The following is a 27315-nucleotide window of genomic DNA, read 5'->3' on the forward strand; positions in this document are numbered from 1 at the left end:
CAATAGATTCAGTTGAAGCCAGGTAATGAAGACTCACATATAAATCAAGACTAGGTTGCCATAGAAACAGGGCTTTCTCAGTTTGATAAAATGCTGTAGAAGTATATATACTTCAGGCAGGTGTTTTTTTTTAATTTTAGGAACAAAAATAATTGTTAAAGTGGCTTATATGTGATAACCATATTGATCATATCTCTAGATATATATTTTGGAGGCGCTGAAGGAAAAATAATCAGATCTGATCTTTCACAACAACTAGATCTGACTTGACAGTAATAAATCCCTCAGTGAGATTATGTGTATAGTATTTATGAACAATGAAAATGCCCAGGCATGACATACACACTTACATTGGTGTCAAGTATGGCTACACTAATGGTTGTGCTCTGTACTGCTATGCAGTAGACCTGGAGCCCTCTTACCACTCAGTTGGTACAAATGGGAGCAGTATGTTCATTACATCTGCCTCTCTAATTGATCAGTCCACATGACCAAGAACCCCAATCTAATTTGTCAAGAGAGGAAGGACCAACCCAGAGGACCATAGTGTCACTCCACTGACATCAGCTAAATTGTGCTAGGGATTAACGTGGCCCATAGTAGATACCCTAATTCCAAATGAAGCAGTCTGATTGGGATCGTGACCAACTTTGCATAAGTAGAGAGATTCCCTAAGGGGTTACCTGGCTGAATAGCAGCTTTTGGAATTGGAGCGGTCACAGTATTTCATACAGCCTGAGTTAAATAATCAGCCCTCTTGATCATCTTGCTCATGAAAACTACCATGACTAGATTAGATCAGAAGCATTACAAGACAAAGGCTCCTCTGACCAACCATTTAGGGCTTCTTATTTAGTTAAAAGGAGGGGGCACATGTGAGCTGAGCCACATCTTTTCAGGATCCAGACTTCTCAAACCAATGTATTTTTAAATGACAGATCTATGCAAGAGACAAAATACAGTGGTTGGGGGCTTAATAGGGATGGAAATATCCCCTTCCCTCCCTGCTTGAAATGGTGGGGCCCTATATCTGTTTTGATCACAGTTAAAGATTTTGGACATGTGTGGTAAAGTCATCCTTCCCCTACCCCATTCATACAATATGGGGGGAAAATGCAGCCATCCCAAGGGGTTGGCTTAGTGAGCATAATGAGTAATTATGAGTCGAAGTGCCCATTCTTCAGGATTGACACATGCAGTTTAGTTGTAGCCATGTTGGTCCCAGGATATTAGAGAGACAAAGTGGATGAGATAATCTTTTATCGGATCAACGTCTGTTGGTGAGAAAGACAAGTTTTCGAGTTTACAAAGAACTTCTTCACTGAAGAACAGCCCTGTGGGAGCTTGGGAGCTTGTCCTCTCACCAGCAGAAGTTGGTTCAGTAAAAGATATTACCTCACCCACTTTGTGGCTCTCTACCATGCAGTTTAGTGAGAGCCAGATGCTCAGCTGGTGAAACTTCATTGGCTTCAATCCACAAATAGAATTGAATTCATTGGATTAGATCAGATGAAGTTAGTGACACTACATCAGTTTATACCAGCTGTGAATCTAGACCTCAGTTTTGGACATTTGTCCCTGTGTTTCCACCACAAAAAATTAATTTGCCAAGGACAGTCCCCGTGGGAACTGATTCCCAATGATATTTTAAAAGGGACTAAGACGGCTACAGTGTATTACAGCATAAACAAGGTGGTTCTACCAGTTCTTGTACAATCTATATTATACTATCCTGTATGCTGTCTCTGGGCTTCCTTCGTTCCATTCTCATTTGACAACGTCCTTGACTGAAACTGCTACTTCTGTCACACACCTCTTCTTCAACGCTGACGTGAGGCAAAGATCCAAGCTCTTGGATCGAAAAATCAGCATAACTTTGGGACGTGCTTGAAAAAATTCATGCATAAAGCCAATGACCCAATAGTTTTGTGAGCTTAGTATCCACACTCTGACTTCAGGGGAGCTATACCGATTTACTCTGGCTTAGGATGTAGCCTGCTGTCTTTAGAATTTAATATAGCATGCCAACATTATGAGTGTTACAGGTTTCCAAAAAGATGTTTTGTTGAGCACATATGGAGAATATAAATTAGTTTAAGCTTGGAAACAGATGTTTTGTGAATTACAAAATCCAGTTTTGTTTGTTTTTTGTTTTGTTTTGATTCTGTGTTTTGGAGATGGTCCCAAGCTGCAGAGTCCTGAGGTTTTCAGATGCACATTTTGGTTTGAACCCATCTCAGTCTCCTCCTTGATGAAATAATAAAATAGGAAGAACTAATTAAGAACACTAGTTAATATGTGGTTGTTCCTCAGAATTTCAGCCTTTTAATGAGAAGTGTTTTGAATTCCTTTCCAAATTAGGGAATTTAATAACTTCACATTGATGAGCCTGTCCCTCTTTGTACCTGGCCCTCTGCAAAAACTCAGCCAGTGGATGTATTGTTTGTTCTATTTTAAATAAAATGTTAGTGCATCTAAAATCTAAGTGAAGCTACAAGTTTGCTGGAGTGCATATAGCCAGTAGTCAAAGGCCCTGAAGAGCCTCCTGCTATTTTCCTGGTGTACTGAGATGTTTCTCCAGAGAAAGCCGGAGCACTCTGGCAAAGCTATAGTTGATTTTTCCTGTATTGTTTTCCCTGCAAAAGAAATCTGTAGGTGTGAAATCTTTTGTGTTGGCTGCTTATAATTTTGGACTCAGTTTTCCCCGAATTTATAATTTGCACGTAAGGGAAAATAAACAACTGCATCCAAATCTTAATGTATTAAGGCATTGCTTAAATTATGGAAAATTGTTACACTCTTATCTGAAAGGAGGGGCACAGTGGGTGGACAGGCCCTGGAGAAGAGGACTTTCCCATTCCCACTTAGGCAAGAGGAGAAGCCAGAAGGGATTCACTCCAGGCAAGATCCCTAATTCAGCTCTGCCCCTCAGTGTCAAGAGATAATCCCTCCTCTTGACACAGTGCCTCCTGCTATTTCCTCAGAACCGACCAGTTCCTTAAATTAAACACCTGGAATTGACAGTTGTGGAAAAGCTAACAAATGAGTGACATCTCTGAATTAATAAATGTTTTTCCCAACCTATTTCCAAAAGCACTCTGTATGTATTCCATGACAGAAGGTAGTGTCAGCCATGTTTTTCTGTTCCGACATGACCTCATGCTACATACTTTTGTTAATCTTCCCTCTCATTATGATGATGATTATAAAATGGCTTAACAGTGTCTATATTTCCCCTTTTGGGTATTTAATGAATATTTTAGTAATGTCTCTTTTAGCATTTAAGAAAAACATCATAATAAACATTAGAGTTCATTCCTGCAATCAGGTGATTAGCTGGAATTATTTTGAACAGCAGGACTTCAGAATACATTCTTCAAAGGGAAAAATCCAATTAAAATTCCAGTGAATGTACAATCTATTGTCTCTTAGCTGTTGCTTCCAACTGGACTGAAAATTATGGACCTCAAGAAAGGAAGATTTCTCTGAATCCCACTGTTCGTCTCAAAGCAGAGAAACTGGAGATGGTAAATAGCGCTTAATATTGTTTTCCATTTTTTCCATAATCGGTGAATGTAAAAAGTCTAAAGAAAATGTCTAGCTTGACTACTGCATAAATAGGTAAAAAAGAACTGATAACTTCCCAAACGTATAGCTCTTTCAGGCTCTGTATACATATCTGACTTTACTTATTGGGCAAATAGTTAAATGGCTGGTTGGGTCAACCCATTTAATTTTTAACCAATTTAATTTTTAACTGCATTATTTGCTGAGCATCCTTTTGAAAGAGGATATTGAAAAGGAATTTCACTCATTTCTATCCATCCTTCCTTCCTTAGGGTTTTATACTGCCACCCATCCCTGTAGTTTCTGAGTGCCTCCCACATAAAATTGATAGCAATAGCAAAGTCCCTAGTGAACTTTGTGGAGTCTCTGGCACAAAATTGTAGCCAAAACATTAAGAATATAAGCAGTGTGAAATAAAAGCTAGGTACGGAGGAAAGAACAAAGTGCCAAAGGCTCATAAATAGAAAAAATAAATGCATACATAAGTATTTTATTATTATTATTATTTATTATTTAAAAAAGGCAGGGAGCTAAAATTTAAGGAGAGAAATACTGAGATACCCACTATGGTACATGAAGATATGATGAGTAAAAGAAGATGAAAGAAGCCAAAGAAATTGTGCCTACAGAGAAGTAACATCCTGGAGAAGATTCATGTGGGAAAAGTAAAAAACAGATGAGCGGGATGCAGAAGGAAATAAGATGCACAGAAGTACTGTGGAAGGGCAGATCAGTTACATACATTTTTGCTGAAACATGCAGTACATATTTAAATGGCTTCTTTCATTTTCCCTAGCACTGTCAGCATGCAATAGTTTGATCTATCATTTTTATTTATCTTTCCTGCATGACATAGTATATTTCAGAAGGAAATACAAATGGGCATATTTTTACGAACATTTTTATTTGTTTCTTGTTTTGATCATAAAAAACAAGGGTCAATAAGGGGGTAAAAGATAAGGAACAGAGTTCAAAGTAACAAAAAGATCTTCTCATTATGGTTTGGAGTTCATTTGAGAATGCGAGACTGCATTATAAGTTCAGTTGATCCCTTTCAACATTCCATGAGAGACTGCAGTAGAGGAGTCTGCAGTGTTAGCATTACTTTATCTTAAATAATACTCAGGTCATTGGAGCAAGAGGATCTAAGTGTGAGTTGGAGGAAGTGTAGCTATACAGTGAAAACTGTCTTCAGGTGATCAGCCAGGAGACCATTAAAATCATCTAGCTAATAATACATGGTAAAGATGAGGGGAAAAAAAATCTCTTGGGTCCTCTTGTCCATGTCTCTACCACTGCAGAATTGAAGTTGATAGGTCAATATTAAGTGCATAAGTAGGTCCTATTGATACGCTTAAAGTTAAGCACCTGCCTAGACATCTGGTACCCTGGCCTTTGAAGTGGAGCGCCATCTTGCATGTTTCCCATATAAATTGATGGCCAGTTGACAGCTTGTAATTTATGCATCAAGTTGAAAGATAACAGATTATAAGGATGAAGTGCATGAGTCTTCCTTATTCCAACCAACCTCTCTCCCTGTTTTAGTTTCTCTCCCATTTAAAGATGCCTGATCCATCTTGTGTCTCAGGGGTGGGCAAACTTTTTGGCCCGAGGGCCACATTGGGGTTGCAAAACGGTATGGAGGGTCGGGTAGGGAAGGCTGTGCCCCCCCAAACAGTCTGCCCTCTGCCCCCTCCCACTTCCTGCCCCGCGAACATGGGCGGAGACTCAGGAGGAGCAGGGGCAGCCGTACAGCGGGAGAGTAGCAACGGTTTCCCCTTCAAAGCACCGCTTCTCTCTGGCCGGCTGCGCAGCTGCCCAGTGCTCCTCCTGAGTCCTCCGCCTGCGTTCCTCATGCTCCCGCCACCCACACCGCCTGCTCCCCTGCCCTCGTAGTGCAGCCCCTCCCCCCTGTGGGGGGTGTGCCAGTGCTGAGTTGCCTGAGTGCCTGGCCCTGAGTCCCCCTGTTGTTGGAGGGCCTGTGCCAGGGCACCTTCTGTTCACTGGTAAATCTGCCTCTGAGCTGCGCCGCATGGCTGGAGCCAGCCATGCGAGCTGAGGCTGCGGGGAGAGGGGACAGCAGGGGAGGGGCCAGGGCCAGCCGGGAGCTCAGGGGCCAGGCAGGATGGCCCCAGGGGCCGGATGTGGCCCGCAGGCCGTAGTTTACCCACCTCTGTTCTATCTTATCCCTCCATACCTGAAAATATTCTGGAGAAATGAACATGTGATGAATATGGAAGTGCTCAGTAATAATTATTGGCCTGTAACGCAAAATCTGATTATATGCCCCAAGTTAGATGGCATGCTAAAATGGTGTGATAGATTTCCACTACTAGAAGAGTTCCAGATGGTTTCAACACTCTCACCTATAGGGGGAGACAGTAAGCAGACAAGGGATTACAAGCCATTGAGACAGAATGGGTCTACCTACCAAACAAGGAAGCAGCTGTCAAACAGTCTGAGGCCAAAGGAAAACTTCATACATGGATTCTGAAACAAAGAAATTATCAAGCAATATAGAAATTGAACCCATGCACACAGAGAGTAGGGGGGACGTTTAAAAACGCGCTGCCCTGAGAGAGAAAAATCTGAAACAGTCCCAAGGCAGGTGGTCTGAGAAAAACAGCGGGGCATGCTGTCATTTGAAAGTTCCACTTTGGTCCTCAGTCCAGCCAGAGCACTTACATGCGTTTTTTACTTTAAGCACAAGCACAAGAAGTCCCTTTTTTATGCAGTAGGATTGCTCGCATGTTGAAAGTATGCATGATCTTGAGTGTATTGTTGGGCCAGGCTTTAACCAGCAGGTTTTTTTCTTGAGCATTTTGCTTTTATCATAAATTATTGTCTTGTGCTACTATCCAGAAACTATTTCCATGGCATTTACTTTATCTCAGCCATGTTAATAACATTTAAAGGAAAACAAGTATGAGCAATGGGCTGTCCATTTAATGATGATTTATGATGATAAACATCTTTGTGTGCAATATTCAAAAATTTTGAAGAAATGTCTTTAGAATATGAGATTTTTTTTATCATTCATTAATTGAGAAGTCCAATCTTCAGTACAATCTAAAGGATTTAACTGATTATATTTCTGTCTTGAAAAAATAGTCACTCGTTTTCATGTTTTGAAACCGGTATGTCTTTTTGGTTCAGTTAACTACTTCTGCATATAACTTAATTTACATTAATATTTGGTTCTTTATTGCATAGTTTGTCTTTGATACAGCATTTGTAGACTGTTTACATGCCATTGAATGGTTTGTTTTGCAAATTATTATATTTATATGCAATTTTCAAGTGTACTCTACCACTCCATTATGTTTAGTCCTCCCTACTTCCATTAGCACTATAAAGAAACCATTACCAGTTATGTATATCGGCATTATCTTGTATGCTGTGTAATGTGTGCTGGGTTATTTACTTCTTTTTTTTAAACTCTTGTAAAAGCTATTTGAGGTACACAAACTAATAATTCCCCATGACTCAAAAATACTAGCACCAGATTTCATTTAACTTGACAAAAAATTAAATATATACAAAAATCTGTGAGTGAAAGCAAATGCTGAAACTTGATATGAAATAATTCTTTGTGCTGAAGAGCCGAGTGAGTCAAAATAGGGATATTGTGTGGAACCATGGGCATAAGTGTGGCAATTGATTCCCGTTTTCCTTCATAGTCAAAGTTTCTTCAGCGTCAGGTAGCTTCTGATAGTTTTGTAAACCAACACTCACATACGATGGTGATGACAATAATATAAACGTGGTGATAGTTCTAACCTTAATGTTTTCAGTCCAAAATATGATGATCATGGAAAAATTGTACTGAGCCACAAGTAGTATATATTAATAAAGACAGCTACACCCGGGAGTCACCAGAGCCCATTCTGTCATCTTTCTTATTTATCTGTCTTTGAGGAACTTAAAGAAACAGTGACCACACAAGACACAACTTGTTAGTGAAGGAGAGCTATAATGAAAAGGCCTTTTTCCCCATTTGAGGCAGAGATGCCTAATCCCCATTTAAAAAAAAAAACCAAAAAAAAACAAACCTCTTTGTCTTCTAGGCATTAAATTATCTTGGGATTCAGCCCACAGACGAACAGCAGCGAGTCCTGAGGCACCAACTACAGAAAGATTCTAAAGGGACAGTGTCTTTTGGAGGTAACCTTCTGCAGAGTGCCCTGGAAAGTAATGTAACATAGAAGCAGAGAGCTTATATCATCAATTATAATTCCCTTCCCATCAATGTGAGTTATTACTATAATAAAAACAATTATCCGTGGTGAGGCGAGATCGTGATTCTACTATTTAACAATGAACTTGCAATTCTGGAACTAGCCATCTGTAATGGAAATCAGATTTCTCCTTTATGAAGAGCAGTTTTAGCTCACTAGCCCTTAAGTGCACTGTGCTCTCACTTATACTAATGAATTTTCAACTTTGCCTTGAAAATAGGGTATTATTATTGTCTGAGGGTTTTTTTAAATGAAAATGGTCTTAGTCTTTAAGAAATCACTGCTTTCTTTAAAAAATAAAAGCACAAAGTATCTATAGCAAATTCATTTTTGCAGACTACTTAATTCTAAACAATATTTCTTGTACAATAGTTTCCTAAGAAATAGTCATGAGATTGAAGCATGCAGTGTCATTTTAGCTGCTACTAATTTAGGCATCACAAACCTTAGAAGTTAACCATTTTTCTTCTCTAAATTTCTTAAAAATTAAAGTCGGCTTCAAATCAATAAATAAAAATATAGGTATACATTTCTTTATTTTTAAATTGCATAATAAATCAAAGGAATTCTGTGTCAGGTCTCCAGTTTATGTCATCCAGCTGTTCTATAAAATGATCTCTTGAATAACCTAAAACAAAATTAGTTTCTTTCTAATTCTTGATCTCAGCAACTGAATTGTAGAATTTCTAGTATCTTATTTATTTAATATTTGTCCAATCCATGGGACTGAAACTAAACCACAAGTCGAGAAAATAGTAGCAAGTTCCTGGCTTCCTCATCCTGGTTAAGATTTTCCAGTTAAGATTTGGAGAGAGTGGTGTCACTTATAATTAATGTCACTTGCTACCAGCAACTAGAGAGCTCAGAAGTTGTCCACGCATTTACCCTGCCTATTTTGTTTAGCTCATGAGAACTGAGAGCAGTAGGGCTGAAGGCTACAATGAGAGACTCCACATGAAGACCTTCCCCTGCCCCATTGAAGGCTCAACATGATGTAGCTTCTGACCAAAGCTAATTCTAGCAGAGGCGGGTGAGCTCATCAAATTGATAGTATCAGTCACCCACTGTGAGAGGCTTGATATTTGTTTTGGTGAAAATTCAAGTTTTTTACGGAATTGGTGAAAACAACAAAAAAGATGTTTTTGTGCTAAATTTTTCTCTATAGTGAAAGTCCCCCCTCCCCCGCCTTAGCCATCCAAAAACCGTACAAGTTCTGAGTTTGACAGACCAACTTTTCTTTGACTTCCTTTATGTTCCCAAATCCCTGGAAGTTTTATATGGTGTCATCTCAGTTGTTGGTATGGTTTGGACAGAACTGAACTACATCCCTCTAGCCTCCAGTAACCATTGCAGCAGTGAACTCTGTTTTTTCATTCTGGCTAAACAGATAGCTCAGAGAAAGGTCATTGATACTGCAGAGACTTTTGTGTTTCAGCTCCATCCTAGGTAGACAGCTGGCCAAAAAACATGCAACAGAATATGTGCAGTACCCCATCAGGGGTTTGGGAGCTTACATAGAAAAAGGTAAAACTGAGAGTGGTACAAAGCTTTCCCCTTTTCCTGTAGAGTCAGGGTATCTGGCCCCTGAAGGATCAGTCTACGCCAGAGGTGATCCTTTGCTGGTATAGTATGAGTTTAGGCTGCTCTAATTTACACCAGGGACCTTCCAAGCATAAATCATCTCTAGAATTGGGAACAGCAGAGATGTGGTTTACATCACCTTTTTCTCCCTCCCCAACAAAACTTTCCCAATTGCAGTTCAGTCACATACCAAGACCTCAGCATATGTTTTTAAAACTCCATTTTCTGATTTTGTTTACAAACTTCCTCAGAAGAACTTTGTGCTGATATAAGAAGCTGCAGACAAAATTGCAGGTAGATTGTTTCATCTTTCAGGAAGTTAATGGAGGAGTTGAAAATTCATACTTAAAGGGGAGCTCAACAGTGACTATGGAGAGGCTACTGCTACTCCATAATTTAGGCTGTCAGACCAGCACCTTACACAAACACTGCATTCATTTTTAATAGTAGTTGCAAGCAGTTTTAAACTAGGGGAAAACAAACTGACTCCTATAAAATTGGTGCCACAGACTACAGTAACTAAACTCTGTTTTAGATTTTGTTCAGGTTGCAAGAAATCTGTTCTGTTTGCAGTTGGATGAAGCAGGTGGTGGCCAAAGACCTATAACATTTGGTGCCAGTGAAATTGCCAATTTATTAGATTCACAGGTAAAGTATCTGCTGGAGCTCAGTAGTATTTATCTATTGTGAAGAATAAGTTAACAAAGGTTAATATACTTAAAACTATTCCAATCCTTGGACAAATTTTTGAAAAAGTTTCATATCATGGTTTTCTTTAAAGTAACCTAGTTCCTAAGAAGCCTTGTTAAAGCAACCTAGTTTGCAGGAAGCAATTCACATAAATATGTTGTGAATTGGTATGAGTGGATAACAGTCTTTTATTGACGAGACTGCTGATTGCTTCCTGCAGTGTGAGTAATAAACAGTTATGTGGCACGGTGATTTGGACCTCTATTGCACTTGGAAATCACTTTATTTTAGAGGTAATTTTAAAGAATGAAGGCCTACATAGAACCCCGATGGGATAGAAATACTGAATGTCATTTATTCCTTATCTGAGATAAAATAGGAGGGGAAGGTAGTCAGATTTATTGACACTGTTTTCTCAGAAATTTTTGTGGATAATTTTTGTTAATCCATTTTAGCAAAGCAAGTTATTATTTTTCATTGCTGGAAAACCTGTGACTAGAGCTGGTCAGAAAATGTCAGTTAAAAAAATTTTTTTTTTTTTGGTTCCAAACTGAAAGTTTTCATATTTGGTTGCCGAAAACCTACAATATTTTGGAGAAACAAATGGCATTGTCATTAATTTTTAATGGCTAAAAAAAGTTCATCAATTCTACTTGTGATTTTCTTTTAACAAGACTGTGTTGTTAAAGAGATCAAGCATTGTGATAGATGCATTTAACCAAATATTAGTTTCTATTAATTTGCCCATTTTTTCATATTTTAATTCATACAGCTTGTATCCTGTGATTCTTTGGAAATGGATGATGTGGAAAGACTTAAAAGAGAAAGAAATGAAGCTTTAAAAGAAATAAGTAAATTGAAGGTAATATTTAATTCTGATCACTTTAAAAAAATGAAATAATCCATTTCAGGAAAGATAGCATTTAACCTGAATTTGAATTGTATGGGTATAGCATAAAAAGTATCGGTACAAGAGAGAATCGTATTCACGATATCCATAGAACATATGCATATAATGTGTTTATACAGAAATTGACTTTTACTCCCTATACTGAATGCCTGTGCTTTTTTTCTAGCCTGAATGTCAGGGGAAATTAGACTAGAGACATTTCACAGAGGTACATTGTGTGTGTGTGATTTATCTGATCTATTTAGAAATTTATGTGGCCCCAGTCATCACAATATCTGATCACCTTTTAGTTTTTATAAAATATGTCAGATTGGCAGAATCGGAGACTTAGTCATCTATCCTCAAAACAAATACAGCAAAGAGGCAGTAGCAGTGCAAACTTCCCCCAGTCATGACCTGCCAGTATACCTTAACCTAACCTGGAAATCCCATCTGTGCAGTAAAAGACAAGGTCAATCTCCATACTCATTCTCAGTTATGACTACTATATAGTGTGACAACTAGCGCGAGTTGTGATGGTTTTTGTGATGTAGACAAATGTCCATTGGTAAGTGAACCAGACTCATTCCACATAGGACAATGAGCATTTCTCAATTTGTAGCCACTAGTTACTTGACCTGGATTGGAATTAGCAATCTAAGAATATAGAGAATCTTTCAAGCTATCCAAATGCCATAACACCATATTTCTTAAATATGTGAACATTTTTTCTAATCTCTCAGTAAAAGTCTGTGTCAACAAATAAAAAGCCCTCACTTATCAGATGAACAAGTAATTTATGTTTATTTTGATTTTAAGTCTTAGATTGAATCAGTACAAAGTAAATAATGTTTTGGAGATTTATCATTCAGGCTTCAGTTCAAGAAAGCATTCCCATTCCTGCCAGCATATAAGCATGTGCTTAACTTCCATTGAAGTCAATGGGATTTAAGCACATACTTCAAGAAAAATATGTGCTTAAGAGTTTTCCTGAATCAAGGCACGTGCTAGCATTACCAGCTTTCCTTCTAAAACCAGCAGGTGTTGAGTGCTACCCTTAATCAGTCATCCAAAACTCACCTAGCATTTGATCCTGAATGATACCAAGGACTTCTTGGGATGGGAGCTGAGGATTCTCAGTGCCTTACAGGAATCTCTCAGCACCTTACCCTTTTAGTGCGAAGATCTTCAGATTTGTTTGACTGTCATGTCACCCTCACTTGCCTCCCACACATACACACCATAAAATAATTCATCACATTACTAAATTAATCTTAAAGCTGTTTGTTTGTTCCGTTCTCTTCTATTTGTTGTGTTTAACCTCAGCCTTAAAAGGCTTTTTGTGGTAGCAAGATGGCACCTTAAGTCAAAATTTATCTTATTTGATCACCTCTGGAAGCGCTTTGCTCTTCTTCCCATTTAATTAGTCTAAAAAAGAAATACCTGTCCGGGATGTCATCATCTCTATTTTTAAAAATAGGTGGTGCTCATTTTAGCATATGTATTAGCTGGAAATAATTTTTGTTTTGCTATAATATTCCGTTTTTAAAGGTATGTCAAGGGCACCCAGAGCTTTATTTTAGACCAAAATAAAAATAAATAAATAAAATAAATTTGAAATAGCCAGTCTGTTCGGGAAGCACATTCCTCTTTTAATCCAGTTTAGTCAACAGATCTTCTTATTTCCTAGATACTAAGGATATAAGCAACTGAGCAATACTTCAGATATTTTCATTTTTAATCTTAAATCAGCATTTAAAAAAAAAAAAAAAAACCTAACGTAATTGTTTCTTACTATAGGCATACTGTGAACTTTTATTGGCATATTGTTTCCCATTCAGTAATTTAAATTTCAGTATTTCCCAGCCAACCTGGTAGTATAATTGATGTTCCTGAATGACTGACAGTGAGTAGTCTTAATTTGCTCAATAATAGGCAACATACTGCTGATGTCCCTTTTAGAACATTAGACATAAAGTGTCCCCTGGACTTCTACAATCAATTCCTGAGTTATTGTCTGATAACTGATACTGATACTCTGGTATTTTAATTTGTGTCTCTAACTGGTTTCAACCTTTGTAATTTTTTCAATTTAGTTACACTCATGTTGGATACTACAGAAGTTCGGATTGGGTATACTTAAGAGAAAATACTCAGATGGTTACAGATTCTTAGAAATCAGAGAAAGAAATTAACTCTAATATTTAGGATACCATCCTACAAAGTGCTGAGTGTTTTTAACTGCCCATTAACTTCTGTGTTGAAGGCACTCAGCAAGTTGTAGTATCCCAGATATTCAGCATATATTCTCCTTTTCTTTAAAAAAAAATCTTGATTATTCTTAGTAATACCACTTTTTTGCACTAATAATCCCTCTTCCTTCAAGTATTTATAGACTGTTCCCAGCTTGGCTACAGAGTTCCTGTGTGACTTTGGACAAACACTTAGTCTGCCCTGTGACTCAGTTCTCCATTTAGAAAATGGAGATTATGCCGTCCTACTTCAGAGTTGTGTTGTGAGGATAAAATCCATTAATGATTGCGAGGCATTTTGTTATGATGATGGCCATACAAATAGATAGATTTTGAAGATCCTCATCTCTGAAAATCAGTCCGTTTACCTTGCTTGTAATGAGGTGCCCACAATTACAGGTGTGGCTTCAGTGGGAGTTCTGTGCACAAAGGGTTTGCTGGACCAGGCCCCATGTTTACTACTTTTAATAACTTCTGCCATGATTTCCATATTGTTGCCATTACTCTTCCACAACTTTCCATGACAAAACTACTGTCCTCGTTATTCCACTAGGGGCCTGATCCTGAGAGGTGCCAAGTACTTGAAATTCATTTAGCAAGTCTCACATTGGGAGTTACAAATGCTCAATATCTCTGAGGGTCATTTCCCATCTGTAAAATGGGGATAATACTTCCACCCTCCCATTTTGTGTGTATGTTGCCTCATTAGAAAGACACTGTAAGTTCTACAGTGCCTAGTACGTTGGACCCCTGTCTCATTTGATGCTTATTGGTGCTACCAGCTACCACAATACAGAAAATATTATAATAGAACACACACTTTTTTAAAACAGATTTGAATGAAGTTTTTGAAAGCTTTCCATCAGGATGATGTCAGGCTATTAGCATATAGTTTTTAGATGTCAGTGGGCAGGAACGACAACCAAAGAAACCATTGTCCTTGAAGTGTTGGCCTCATTTGTAAGATTGTGCAGTAAACTAGGTCTGTTTAATATTTATTCATTTGACCGCCACATAAATGAAATGCAAAGAAGGTACTAATAGCTAAAGTGTTTCCTGAAGGGGGAAAGAGAGGCATTTCAGTGTATATTCATCATAGGTGTTACAGGCTATACCGTATGGGACTACTACTACTAAAAATACGTAATGTTCTAACCACTTCATTTTATTTCTTCTTTTTAATTATTTTAAGTGCACCACTGCATGTGGAAGGTGCTCTATTGGCAGCCCAATAGACTGAAGTTCTGGCACTGTATAGGAAGTGACCTCATCCTTGTTTGTGGGGACCACTGGTGGGCTAGAAAAAGTGGATCGTTCTCTTTGCTGAACCTACCAATGCGTGCTAATTTGAAGACAGATTTTTTTTATGACAGGCACCGTGCAATAGGAACTGAGTGGAACTGCCAGTTCGTTTCACACAAGCCACATAAAAACTGTCAGATAGGACCAAATCTCATTACTTACTTATCTGATCTGAATTTCAACCAGTTAGCTATAGGCCAATCAATTAGTATCCTGATAGCAGTCTCCTGAATCATCTGTTCTTGCTCACCTTACCTTTTTAAGTGTTTCTGTGCGATCCCAGATAAAACTTTGTGTGTATAGGCCAGTTCCTCACTGGTGTAAATCATCGTAGTTCTATTAACTTTACTGGAGCAAAACTGATTTACGCTAACCCAGGATCTTATAGCCATCATGGCTCAACACCGAAAATTATTAAGAGTCTGAATAATAGTCCATTTGGTCAGTAAATGAATGGAAGACTTCTGTGAGCTTTGGATCATGCCCTTAGCTACTCCCTTTGGTGCATTGCAGACATTACTAGATCTCTGTACACTTACCACTGTCCTTTAAGAGAGATTTTTTTATTAAGTACAAGTTGAGGTGAATTTCTACTAACACTTTTCAAATTCAATATTCAATCTCACATGGGAAAACTCAAGTGTTTAATTCACAGTACAGACAAATATTAAAAACATTTGGATACAAAAACAAATCTATACAGGAAAAGATTTAATTTCTACTGATGCATTAGGTTCCTTCCATTTCTTACCACATTTTTTTACAGATTACCACATAGTTATATAACAGCTGCTATTATTAGATAATGGAAAAATGCCTCCATTAGAGGATTTTTTTAGATGTTTGCTGATGATAATAAGGGCATCTTTCAGGCTACATATACCTATGGCTTAATATTTATGATAAAGAATGTTGATTTAGATATATATTATCGGCAAAAGAATATTGGGTAAAGATATGGCAGAATATCAGAAATATATCCAGCTCATCATCTTTATGATTTCTACACAACAAAGTCTTTAAAAGATTTTACCTGACACCAGAGTGCCTACAGAAAAGCTGTTTTTGCTAACCATAGCAAATGCTGGAGATACACAAATTACAGTTAATATTGGTGCAATATATCCAAAGGTCTCTTCACAGTTCTGAACACAAAGATCTGTTCATCTGCAAAAATCTCTCTACTGGAATTGGTAGAAGAACAGTTTCACTGAGAAAAGCAAGAAAATGGAGACTGACATCTCTGTTAGTGGCAAAACATCTAATTCTCTGAAAATGGAAATCTAACACACCTCCGGTGTTTTCACAATGGTTGAAAAAATGGTCAAAGATTTAATGGAAAAATAACTTTACATATATTACACAATAGTGGTAAATGAAGTAAAATTTGAAGGATGTTTGTATTGTTTTCTTGAAAAATTAAATAGAGTTTTAAAACAATGTCTACAAATTAATACAATAAATTACATTGTGTTTTCTAAATATAGTCTTATGCCTCACAGAGGTTTGCCAAAGCTATAAAAAAAAGTTGTCTAAAGGAATAAATGAACAACAAAATCATTAGACTATCTAAAAAATTAACCTCTAGAGCGGTGATACTCAATTAGATCTACCCGTAGGCCAATTTTAGATTTTTACGACAAGAGGTGGGCCATTGGCATAGAAGGCTAACAAAATAAAAAATTCAGTTGCCACTCAATAAAGGACTGATTGCAACATAAGTATTAGTGTTTCTATCTTTTAACAAAGTTTTTAAATCAACATTATTACCTGTGCTTTGGTTTCCAAAGTGGGTCCAGGATCAGGCTCAGTTCTCACCTCCTCCTGGGACAGGTCCACTGCATGGGACAGAATAAGCAGGGGGCTGCAGCAGCTGGGATCGCAGGCATCATGGCGGGGTCAGCGCCCTCTGGCCAGAGCGCAGAGCTGATGCATCTTGAGTACCCCACTCAGACTGCTCTGTGCACCTGATCTGCCTCCCATGGTGGAGCTCTGCCAGAGGGCCTCCCTTCTGCCCCAGTGCCCAGGTCTCCTGGCTGTGCCCTGGCTGCACAGTCACTTCCCCAGTTCCTGATGCCTCACCTCTCTCCTCGCTGCCAGGAATGGGGAGTCTCTGGGCCTTCCAGGGCACTGTGGATTTCTCACGGGAGCCCCCCAAGGAACCAAGTGGGCACTGCCAGGTGGTGGTGGCCCCAACCCTAAAGGACTCACTGCCCAGGAAGCAGAAGCTCAGCTTGTGCCTGTTTAGCCATAGCTGCACCCGCTGATCATTGGGCAGGCTCAGCATGCCGCTGGCCTTGCACAAGGGCATAGCGAAGCAGGGGTGCTGGAGCGTGTGGGTGAAGCAGCTGCAGCCCCAGCACTGAAAGGCTGCACTGTGGTTAGCATGAGTCTCCTGCAGCCTACGCCAGGACCGGTAACTGATGCATCAAGCCCAGATGTGCCAGGACTATGAACTGCCAAGCCCCAGTGCAAATTAAGCACTGTCTGGTGGGCCCACACAGGAAGGCTTGGTGGGCCATATTTGGCCCATGGGGCCACCTGTTCTGGATTGCTGCTCTAGAGATTAAGATTTGGTCTGGTCCCAGCCTTTACTAAGGTAGTCGTTTATTTGTGTTGAATGTTGTAGCTAGAACATAGTACCTGTCCATATTCCATGGATATCATTTTGCTGCTGCATAACTAATTAGTCACTGTTTCTATTAACAGGAAGAATTATCTGAATCTGTAGGTCTACGAAAGCAGTTAACAGAGGAGCTGCAAACTGTTAAACAAGTATGTTGTGGGCTTTTCTAATGTGATTCCGAAGAGGTTTTTTTTAAATAATAGCTTCTTTTTTGTGCAGGGGAGAGGGTGGAATTCTTTGTGCACTTTATGGTTTTCCCCTCTGCTACACTGATTTCACTTCATTGGAGTTACACTAACATAAAAGTAATACGATTGAGTGAAGAATCAGACTCTGTAGATGGAAATATTTTTGCCTGAGCAAATGAGGGATACTGGGGCAGATTTTCACAGCACATCTCCCATTATCTTCAAATAGTGATTGAGCAGGTAATTCCCAGAGTGTCACACTGAGTATTAGCCCTTTATGTTTTCGATCTGCTTTTTCATGAACTTTGGTGAAAATAGTTAAAACATAATTTAAAGTGCAGCAAAAATTCCACTGGTCAACGCCACATTAATTCCCTCTCATTTATATATGAGATTTGCTCAGTTTTCTCAAGTTATAAAATAATCTCTAACTGCAAGTGCTAAATATTCAACCTGGGGTATGAAAATCCAGCTATATTTTTGTGAGTCGTACAGACGATTGTTAGTAGAAATAAGAATTCTGCAATGAGAACTTTGGTCATCATAAAAAGCAAAATTGTAAGCTAAGCCAGAAAGAACCCTCTCCCATAGCTGTATTGATTCTTAAGTGGTAGCAGTAATGACAACATTTTCATAAAATACAAAAATAGACTCAGAAGCATAGAGGGTTAAGTTGGCTTAAAAGGTGCTGTCCTTCAAACTTCTGAACATAGCCTTTCTTCAAGTGATCTCATCCTTTCTTGCTAATGCTGTACAAATAAAAATCTAAAGTACGGTACTGTTAAAAAACTTGTAGGTAAACACGATTAATATGTACATTATTGCAAAAGGAAGTGTGTGTGTTTAGGTGTAGCTTTTGAATCAGCTAAAATGAATGTAAATGTTTCTCATTCTGCCATCAGACCTCTGCTTTTAATTATGGGGGGGGGGGTGGAGAAAGACCATTTCTTAATTGATTTAGTCTTTTCATTCCTCTTAAAATAAATTATGTTTTAAATTCACATTTGTACATAAAACAATTACTCTGATGGAATTTTTTTACAAATTTATTTTATTGCATTCAAATAATTTATATACAGTACTATCATGAATTTATGTGAATTTTTATAACCGCAGGGTCATGTTCTGTACTGTTCTTTTTGGGAGGCTGAGGAGAGAAGATGATTCTGAGGCAGGGAGGGGACAGATGTAGCTTTATACCACCTTTTGTTCCTCCCAGATTCTGGGCTGTTGTGGACTGCTCTACAGGCCTGAATACCTGGAGTTCATAGTGCTTCAGCCACTCTCTCTCTCACCGTACTGCTACACCAGAGTGTAAATGCGAGGGACAACTCATGGCTACGTACACATAAAGGGGCCGTAGTGAAGACCAGCATCTTGCCCAAAGTGTAAGAAGATCTCTACCCCAAGAGCATACAAAAAATAAGACATTGCACAAAGTCCAGCCAAGGGAGAATGCAGAGGGCATGACAGGTGGGAGGAGAACAAGATAGGAAAGGTTCTGTGATCTGCAGTGTGCAGGTGGTCAAACTTAGATGATTACAGTGGTCCCTTCTGACCTTAAAGTCTATGAGATTCCTGGAAAGACCCAATGTTTAAGGCGGGAGATAATGAGGAGAGAGAGAGGAGGCCCTGGTAGCCACGTACAGGCAATGCAAAGACATGCACAGTGCTGAGCAAAGTGAGCAAAACTCTGCTCACACATGAGCACTGATGTGTAGGGGACAGATGGGCAGGGCGGTCATGGCTAGGCCATAGCTATTTAAGTACACTCCAGTGAACTCTGGTGATGCCGTTTTTAGGATTTCTAGTACTGCTGTTTCCAGTTAGAAGTACTGACTCCTGGACCTTGCTTATATTGACATTTAGGGAAATCTCTCTCTGTTGCTGCAGCACTCGTGCTAGCAATAGTGAAAGTTCTACTGTGGACATGCCACTGGCATCCTTACCTTCATAGCATCTAAGAGAATGTCTACGCTGCAGCTGTGAATGAGTCTCCCAGCCCAAGTAGACAGACTTGAACTAGTGGGGCTCGAGCTAGCACGCTGGAAATAGCAACGTGGATGTTTCAGCTCGGGTGGAAATTTGGGCTCTCAAGCCCATCAGACTCTCTAGGCTTTAGAGCCAGAGCTGGAATGTCCACATTAGCTCAAGCCCTACTACTGCTAGCTCTGGCCCTTCTAGTGCGAGTCTCTATGTGTGATCTGGGAATAGGGTGACCAGCCAGCAAGTGTGAAAAATCAGGACGAGGGTGCGGGCTAATAGGAGCCTATATAACAAAAAGACCCAAAAATCGGGACTGTCCCTATAAAATCAGGACATCTGGTCACCCTATTGGGGAGGCTTGCTCACAGCTATCCGTGTAAACCAATGGTTCTCAACCTGTGGTCCAATCAGCACAGAGCTGCGGCCCACGTGACATCCTCAGGCCATACTGCTTACTTGCATGCTGCTTGCATGCCTGCTGACTGCAGCAGATGTTCTGTTCCAAATGCCAAATGAAGAGTTTAAACCTTTCTCTTCTGTTCTTATTTTGAGATTAGATTTATACTTTTGACTTTACTATTTGTTAGGGTTTTTTGTTTGTTTGTTTTAGTGCTACCCTTCAGTACTCAGTTAGAATATAATTGCTATTTCTGGTATTGCTATGTTGCTATACTTTACATGACAATCATTGTTCAATTAAGGCATTGTGTACAAGCTACAGAAATGCATGTGCTTGGTATTTTTAGTGATAGCAATGCCCATTGCCACCACATGAGGCCCTCATGTGTTTATTTCTCTGTCTGCATTGTCATCATGTAATTTTGAAGGTCAGCTTTGCAGTGAAAAGTTCAGGCCTCCTGGTGCTGAACAATAGGGTTTTCCCAGCTGTACTTTAAGTAATGACTACTGAAAAGGACACAGCTAGTGAAATCAAAGAGCAATAATTAAATCATGGAAAGTTTCAACATATTTGAAATATTTACTTACAGAAATGTTTACTTCTGTTTATATTTTATATTATTTTATGTATTTTTCCATTATATGTATTCTAAGCAAACACACGGATGTGCATTTCAATTAATATTGAGATTCATTGTTTGAGATTCACTGAGACCCACACTGTAAAAAACCAGGCTACTCACAGATCTGGTTAACACTCTGTTCAACCTTCACTTTTGGACTTTGTAGCTGAGTACCCAAATTGATGCTTATCCATCTAAAACATGTATTTGGATGCTTAAGTGTCTGATCCTGCAAGCTGCAGAATACTTTCTGACCCTAAATCAGCAAAGCACTTAGTGCATGCTTAACTTTAAGTATGTGTTTAGGTGCTTTGCTGAATACAGATGGACTTAAGCATGTGGTTGAGTGCTTTGCTGAATCAAGGCCCTTATGAGGTATTGTGCATTGAGGATGCTCAGGACTTCACAAGAGGTGCTCAGTATGTTTTAGGACTGGGCAGGCTCTAACTAACAATTTGAACACTGAAATGTACAATTTGGATGCCAGATTTAAGTGCAGAAGATTGAAAACTAAGCACCCACCCTAGAACTCTATGGCGAGGTCTTCACTGGGGAAAAAAGGTGTGAGGTATCTTGATGTAAAATGATCTCAAGAGAGCTTTTTAAATGTAAACTCCTATTGGAGCCAATGGACACAGGCACTTTGTACCTTGATGTAATTAATCGAGGTCAACCCTCTACTCTTCATCTGGTTTTCACCTTGAAGTAAACACATTGAAGTAAACCTAGGGTGCCTTGTCTTCACTAGGATTTTACATTAAGAAACATCTATTTTGCAATGAAGCCATAGTCTAAAAATGCTGCATAGTTTAGGCTTATCAGTTGGGTATTATCAATTCAACATGAGACTTCTGCAATAGGTAGCTACAAAGGGATTATAAAGGAAGGTGTTTCCATATTATAATGAAATCTATGTATCTTTAAAAAAAAAAGTCACAACTTGAATGCTCATTAAGCATTTGGTGTGTGTCCATTTCCTTTTGTCAAAGGCAACTAAAGAACAGTCCCTAGCTATTAAACCATTCTTAGCATATGAGCTGTGTAGGTATATATTTAAGGACTTCTAAAAATCCGTGAGATGTGGCAGCTTTTCCCTTGACCTTTTGGTCTGTTATGCCCTCCAAAGTTTTTCAGTTGTCAAGATCAAAGAGCAATAATTAAACGATGGAAACCCTGATGTTCAGAGAAATGCTATTGTCTTAAATCATCGATGTAATCAGTGTTCAGTTGAACTGGTCATTTATCATAAAGAATATACCTAAAACATACCTCATTAATTGCCTCCCTGGCTGAGGGAAGGCTCCGATATTCAGTTATTCTGTATCTGTATATAGAATGTTTGTGTGTAGCACAGAATGACTGAAGATTATATTTTACAAAAAATCAAAAAGTCTCAGTGGTTTGAGCATTGGCCTGCTAAACCCAGGGTTGTGAGTTCAATCCTTGAGGGGGCCATTTAGGGATCTGGGGCAAAAATGTGTCTGAGGATTGGCCCTGCTTTGAGCAGGGGGCTGGACTAGATGACCTCCTGAGGTCCCTTCCAACACTGGTATTCTATCTACAATGTCTCTTCTAACACCTGATACATACTGGTACAATTATCTATACCTGCACCCAGAGGATAATCAGGTATTATGATAGCCTAGAATTTACTCAAGTGAATGATTTGCCGTCCTCCTACAGGTCAACGATTGGCCAAGACAGGTTAAAACATTTCAGTTTTGGATTGATCACTACTTTACTGTTTCAGGTCATAACACTGAACTTTTAACGATGCTTAAAATAACTTTTATAAACTCAGCCTGGGAGAAAGTTTTAGCAAGTGAAAGATCAAAGGTAGTTGCGATAGCACAGAGACCTGCCTGCTAAATACTTGTTTCTGAAAATAATTAATTTAAGTATCTGGATGGCTATTCTCAGTGCTCCCAAATTATATATACTCACCAGGGCACTACTTAACCGTAGGCAAGCATTTATAGCATCTATACCCACAACTGTGATGTTTTATTTATTCATGGAAAGATATTATAGGAAGACTCTAATCTTATATTATCTATAGGAAAACTATATTTTCAAACCCTTTTCTTCTGGGCACTTAAAAAAATCTTTTAACAGTTGAATCATTACATCTGCCCCTTATCACCTTTTGTTCCTTATTGCTAACCAAGCTATTTCAAACCCCTGCCATCTGAAGATGTTAATCAGAGGCTGCAGGGCAGAAAAGGAGCTTTTAACAGTACCCATTGAGCTGTGTAGGGAAATAAGGGCAGCTTTTATTGATTCAAGAATCGCCCTCTTTGCAGTGTGTTACTGCCTTTATAGAATTGCTTATTACTCTCATTTTTAAAATCAAGAAGGAAAACAAGTTTTTCTTATTTTTACTGTTGAGAACTTAAATAGTTATTTTCTGAGGAAAACCAAGGAATTTTGAAATGTTTAAATTGTTAAAACTTGTTCCCAAACTTTTAATGATAGAACTTTTGATGTATTTTAATGTACGTTAGTTATTGGCTAAGAAAGGCCTGACTCCAGTTAAAGTGACAGGTTTCAGAGTGGTAGCCGTGTGAGTCTGTATCAGCAAAAAGGATGAGGAGTACTTGTGGCACCTTAGAGACTCCTTATTAATTATGCTAATATCCATATGTCTATATATGTAAAGACGTAGGGATGAGATTAAAGCACAGCATAGAACTGATAGCCTGGTGGGAGAGGGAGGTAACGTGCCTTTAAGTCGCCATTATGCCCTTCTGATCCCAATTTGCTTCAAGGGCTCCGGAAACTCTCCAGGATAATTTAGACAGCCCTAGAGGCCTGTGTAAATTATGGCAATCTGTCCTTTGCTGTCCCACAGCCCTTAATGCTGTTTGGAATCTGAGTACTATATGCTGCAACCCTACTCCTGACACTTCCCCTTCTGCACACGGCTCCAGCATACCCAGGGCTTGTGAAGGGATGGAAGCCATACGGTTATCTTCAACATAATCCTCACCCCTCCCATCAGAAATGTGGCTTTAGGGCTACGTTATGCCATGCTGGCCCTTTTACATGTGTAAAGGGGTTGGAGCCGTAGTGAGGATCTCACCCTAAATAGTTAATGTACATCAACATAGCTCCATGGGGTTCAGTGGAACTGTCATAACTTATACTCGCTGAGGACCTGGGCCAGTATAGTACAATACATAAAAAGTATCTAAAAGGGAGCTGCCTCTAGGATTCTGACTTTCAAGCCACACAGTAGCAAAAAACTCTGTGAACTTTGTAAACAGCCCCAAAAGGTCCAGATGTACATGTATATACAAACATCAACAGTGCTTGTGAGTACAGAAACAAGCACTGCCCTGAAGTTGCCAGACCTGTAATATAATTCTGATTACTGGCAGCCAGATGAACACATCAGCTACTTAAAAGTCCTAATTCCAGTGTTCACTGATCAAATAATTAGCTTTTTAAACTGGGTTAAGATTTACCCAGGCCAACGTGGCTATGTTTTACGTTGCTAGGTCTGCTTATCGTCATTCGGGAAGGTGGCTTGGTATAGATTAAGTTGGTTATAGTCAAACCCATGCTGGTCTGAAAATTGGGCGGGGGATTGCAAGGATGCAGAAACTTACAGGAAAACTTTTTTCCAGTGCCACTAACCAAGGCATAAGGGCCTATCACGGGGTTTCAGAGCTCAGGCTCCAGCCTGAGCCTGAACATCTACACAGCAATGTTTAGCCCCACAGTCCGAGCCCTGTGAACCTGACCTGGTACAGCCACGGCTCTGCTGCGGGTTTTTTATTCCAGTTTGGACGTACCCTTAATGGCCTGGGACCTCCCTGCCTGAGGGACCACATCTTTCACGGTGATATGTTGCCGCAGTTGAGAAAGCAGAGGCACTTAAGCTGGAGCACCCTCGGTAGATGAGAGGGTTGACAGCTTGTTCTCTATGACTGCCCTCAGTTCTGGAATTTTGTCCAAAATGGACCAGATTTGGCATGCTGCAAAGCTCTTGTCTTTTCCTGGGCAGGGTGGTGGTGCTTTGAAGGTTGGGACTTGTGTGCCTGAGATTTGGGAGCTGGGACATGATTTATTTTTCCCCTGTCTTCAAGGAAGTTGTTGGGTTTATTTTTGTTTTCATTAGTGTTTGTATTTTTAATGCATGACAAAAAAGACTAAAGACGTGTATAGATGCTTTTTTGTGTATGATTTGTATAAAGCCAAATAAATAAACAAACATACTTGAATATTATCTGCCAGCTTTTTATTGAATCACATTTGTAGTTAGATTAGAGGAACATCTTCCTTTTACAAGGAAGAGTGTTCAGTGTTAGTTATACTGTTTTTGGAAGCTGGAGTACTAAACAGATTAATTCAGCTGTCAAACAGGAAGATTTTATCTAAGGAAGAAATAGAACATGGTTCACAATGTTGTCAGGCCACTTCACCTTGACAACTACAATATCAGAACCCTACATGCTCCCTCTTCACCATGCACCTCATTAATTGGTCAGCATAGCTTGTTACCAGAAACTGATGTTACCATGCTAGAACCAAAATGTAAATACTTGCAAGCTGTGAATATGCAAACAGTGGACAGAATACAGTATATACAAAAAGACATTGGACCATATTCTATGCCCTGCTACTTCCTCTTTGCACTGCTGTGATGGCACAAAGGGTTTGGAAATTGCCAAGTCTTCCCTGAAAGAAATCTCCCAGGCACTGGGGAGACACCAGCAGCTGTAGAGTCAGATGTAGATTCTCCCGTACTTCACAAAACCAACTCAGGAGCCAGGAGAAGGGGTGACTAGAGCAAGCTGCTCTCCAGTTATCCCCATCATTGGGGACCACTGCCAGAAGCACCGGTTAAAGCAGCTCCAAAGATGCTCTAATCTGCACTGTGGTGGATATAGAATTGGGAAGATAGTGAGCTACTTGATGGCACTGCAAAGTAATGGGATTTGGGGCACTGTGTTGTCAAAAGGTGCTATCTGCACATATTGCTTTGCAGGATTTGGGCCTCACAGAGCAAATACAGTCCCCATTGCATGTAGTAGAGAAAGGTTTTTGCTAGGTGAACCTTTAAGGTACTGAGCTAAGCATCCTAGACAAATGTTTCTTTGAAGAATTTTTACCTGGATGTCTTAATTTAAAATGGAGGGAAAGTATTCTAGTGGTTCTGACCTTTAATAAGGGTGTTCAGTAAATGCATATAAATTGGGAATCTTTTCCAGATTAATAAGAAGCTAAGGAGAACTATGGGTGGCTGCTTTGGTTCAAGTGAACCACAAAATACAGTGTATATCTTTCTTTTTGATCAGCAACTTATTTGATCTAAAGCTGACACTTTGAAGGATATACTGACTAACCTGGGAGTTCTAAAACCTAAGGGAGCAGATTAACTGATGTAGATAACGGTGTGTTGAACTAATTAGAAACTTGTCTCTGATAAAACTGCATGTTTCTTTTTCTCTGGGAGTGTCTGTTTTGTTATGAAACTTAGAAGGAAGTTAAAATTTTGAAGTTTTAACGGCATTGGTATAGCACGGTGAATGCCATTTGCTTGTTTTTGTTTTTTAATTCTACTGACAGCTGTACAAAGAATTTGGGGAAGAGCATTGCAATATCTTCAGTAAATTTCATTACATTAAGGTCCACTATACCAGTGATGCGCATATATATATAATATAAAGTATCATTTGATACATAGTTTTGTAGGAGGAGGTTCTTCAAGAAGAATTTTCAGAGGAATTAGAGCACAGCTCTTGTTGACTTTCAATGGGAATTTCATCCCAAAGCCCTTTGCAGACTGATCCACAGATTAATATTCTCACAGAAGTCAGTGAGAAAACTCCAGCAGAAATAGAACTCAAATCTTGTACTGTATAATATATTGGAATCTATTTACTCACCACTGTGGTGGGAAGGATCATGGCTGATGAATAGTGCACAGCAACACAGCACAGCGGTTTAGGATTGGAAGTGAAGAAGAGTATTGAATCCACTTGAAAAGTCATAGAAACTTTTTGATGGAATACTATTATTGCCATAAACAGGACACCAAGGTTTACACAACTATTTTGCACCAGATTTAGCCACAAAACTAGATATAGATTTACAATCTCCTCTCTCTCTGTCTCTCTCTCTGATTTATCCCTTTTGTTATATCTGTATTTTTGTAAAGCTGGTTTACTTTAAATGAAGAGCTAATGTATATATTTAGCTAGGTAATTTTTGTTCTGAATATGATTCACTGAACTGCCTATTTCATCTACACATGCTGCACAAAATGCTCAAGTTTAATTAGGAACAGCCCACAACAGCATGAAATTCTTCATTGCATTTGAAGGCTTGATTCAGTAGCAGACTACATCTGTGGCCACTGATCTGTGAAGTGAACATCAGACAATCACAGAGTTAATCCTAATTCCTTAAGGGAAATTTTCAAGGTTTCACTCATTGGAAGCCTCAAAATACCACATTGGATGTTTCATTTTTTGTTTACAGCACAAAAACTGTGATTCTGCCAACTTGATTGAGAATGGGGGACTGAGAGTCTGATCCAGCTCCCATGGAACTCAGTGGAAAGGCCTGGATCTGGTCCTAAAAAGGGACTCCTTTGAGAGAGCTTTGACTTTGAATGGAGTCTTCATTTATTACCCCACCAGTTTGTTCCTGGCCTCAGCCAGAAAGATAGACACAGAGCCTGATTCTTTTCTCACTGACCATGGTTTTCATGTTGGTGTAGCTCCATTCACTTCAGTGTAACTGCTGATTTCCACCAATATAAGAGGAGAAGCGGGTTTGTGGTTCTATGGGGTGGTGGCGAATATAGAAAAAAATGTTTAAATGCTTAGGGGCCGCATTAATGTGTAATTTGTAAATTAGGGCACAATCCTTCAAACAGTTAATCATGTGAGTACGAAAGTAGTCCCGCTCAAGTCTGAAAGGCTACTTGCATGAGTAAAGATTTGCAGGATCAGGCCTTTAAT

General features: G+C 39.2%; 1 protein-coding gene across 9 annotated transcripts in view; it reads left to right on the top strand.

The window, feature by feature from the left end:
• The window catches only part of STXBP4 (syntaxin binding protein 4), a 124310-nt gene that overhangs the window by 34285 nt on the left and 62710 nt on the right, over positions 1-27315 (top strand). For all 9 annotated transcript variants that reach the window (XM_039500910.1, XM_039500918.1, XM_039500912.1 and 6 more), the window contains 5 exons: positions 3433-3527; positions 7635-7731; positions 9922-10034; positions 10849-10938; positions 17229-17294. In XM_039500910.1, the coding sequence (XP_039356844.1) occupies positions 3433-3527; positions 7635-7731; positions 9922-10034; positions 10849-10938; positions 17229-17294 (461 nt within the window). The remainder of the gene's footprint in view (positions 1-3432; positions 3528-7634; positions 7732-9921; positions 10035-10848; positions 10939-17228; positions 17295-27315) is intronic.

This window comes from Mauremys reevesii, linkage group 15 (assembly GCF_016161935.1).
Source record: "Mauremys reevesii isolate NIE-2019 linkage group 15, ASM1616193v1, whole genome shotgun sequence".
NCBI lineage: Eukaryota > Metazoa > Chordata > Testudines > Geoemydidae > Mauremys > Mauremys reevesii.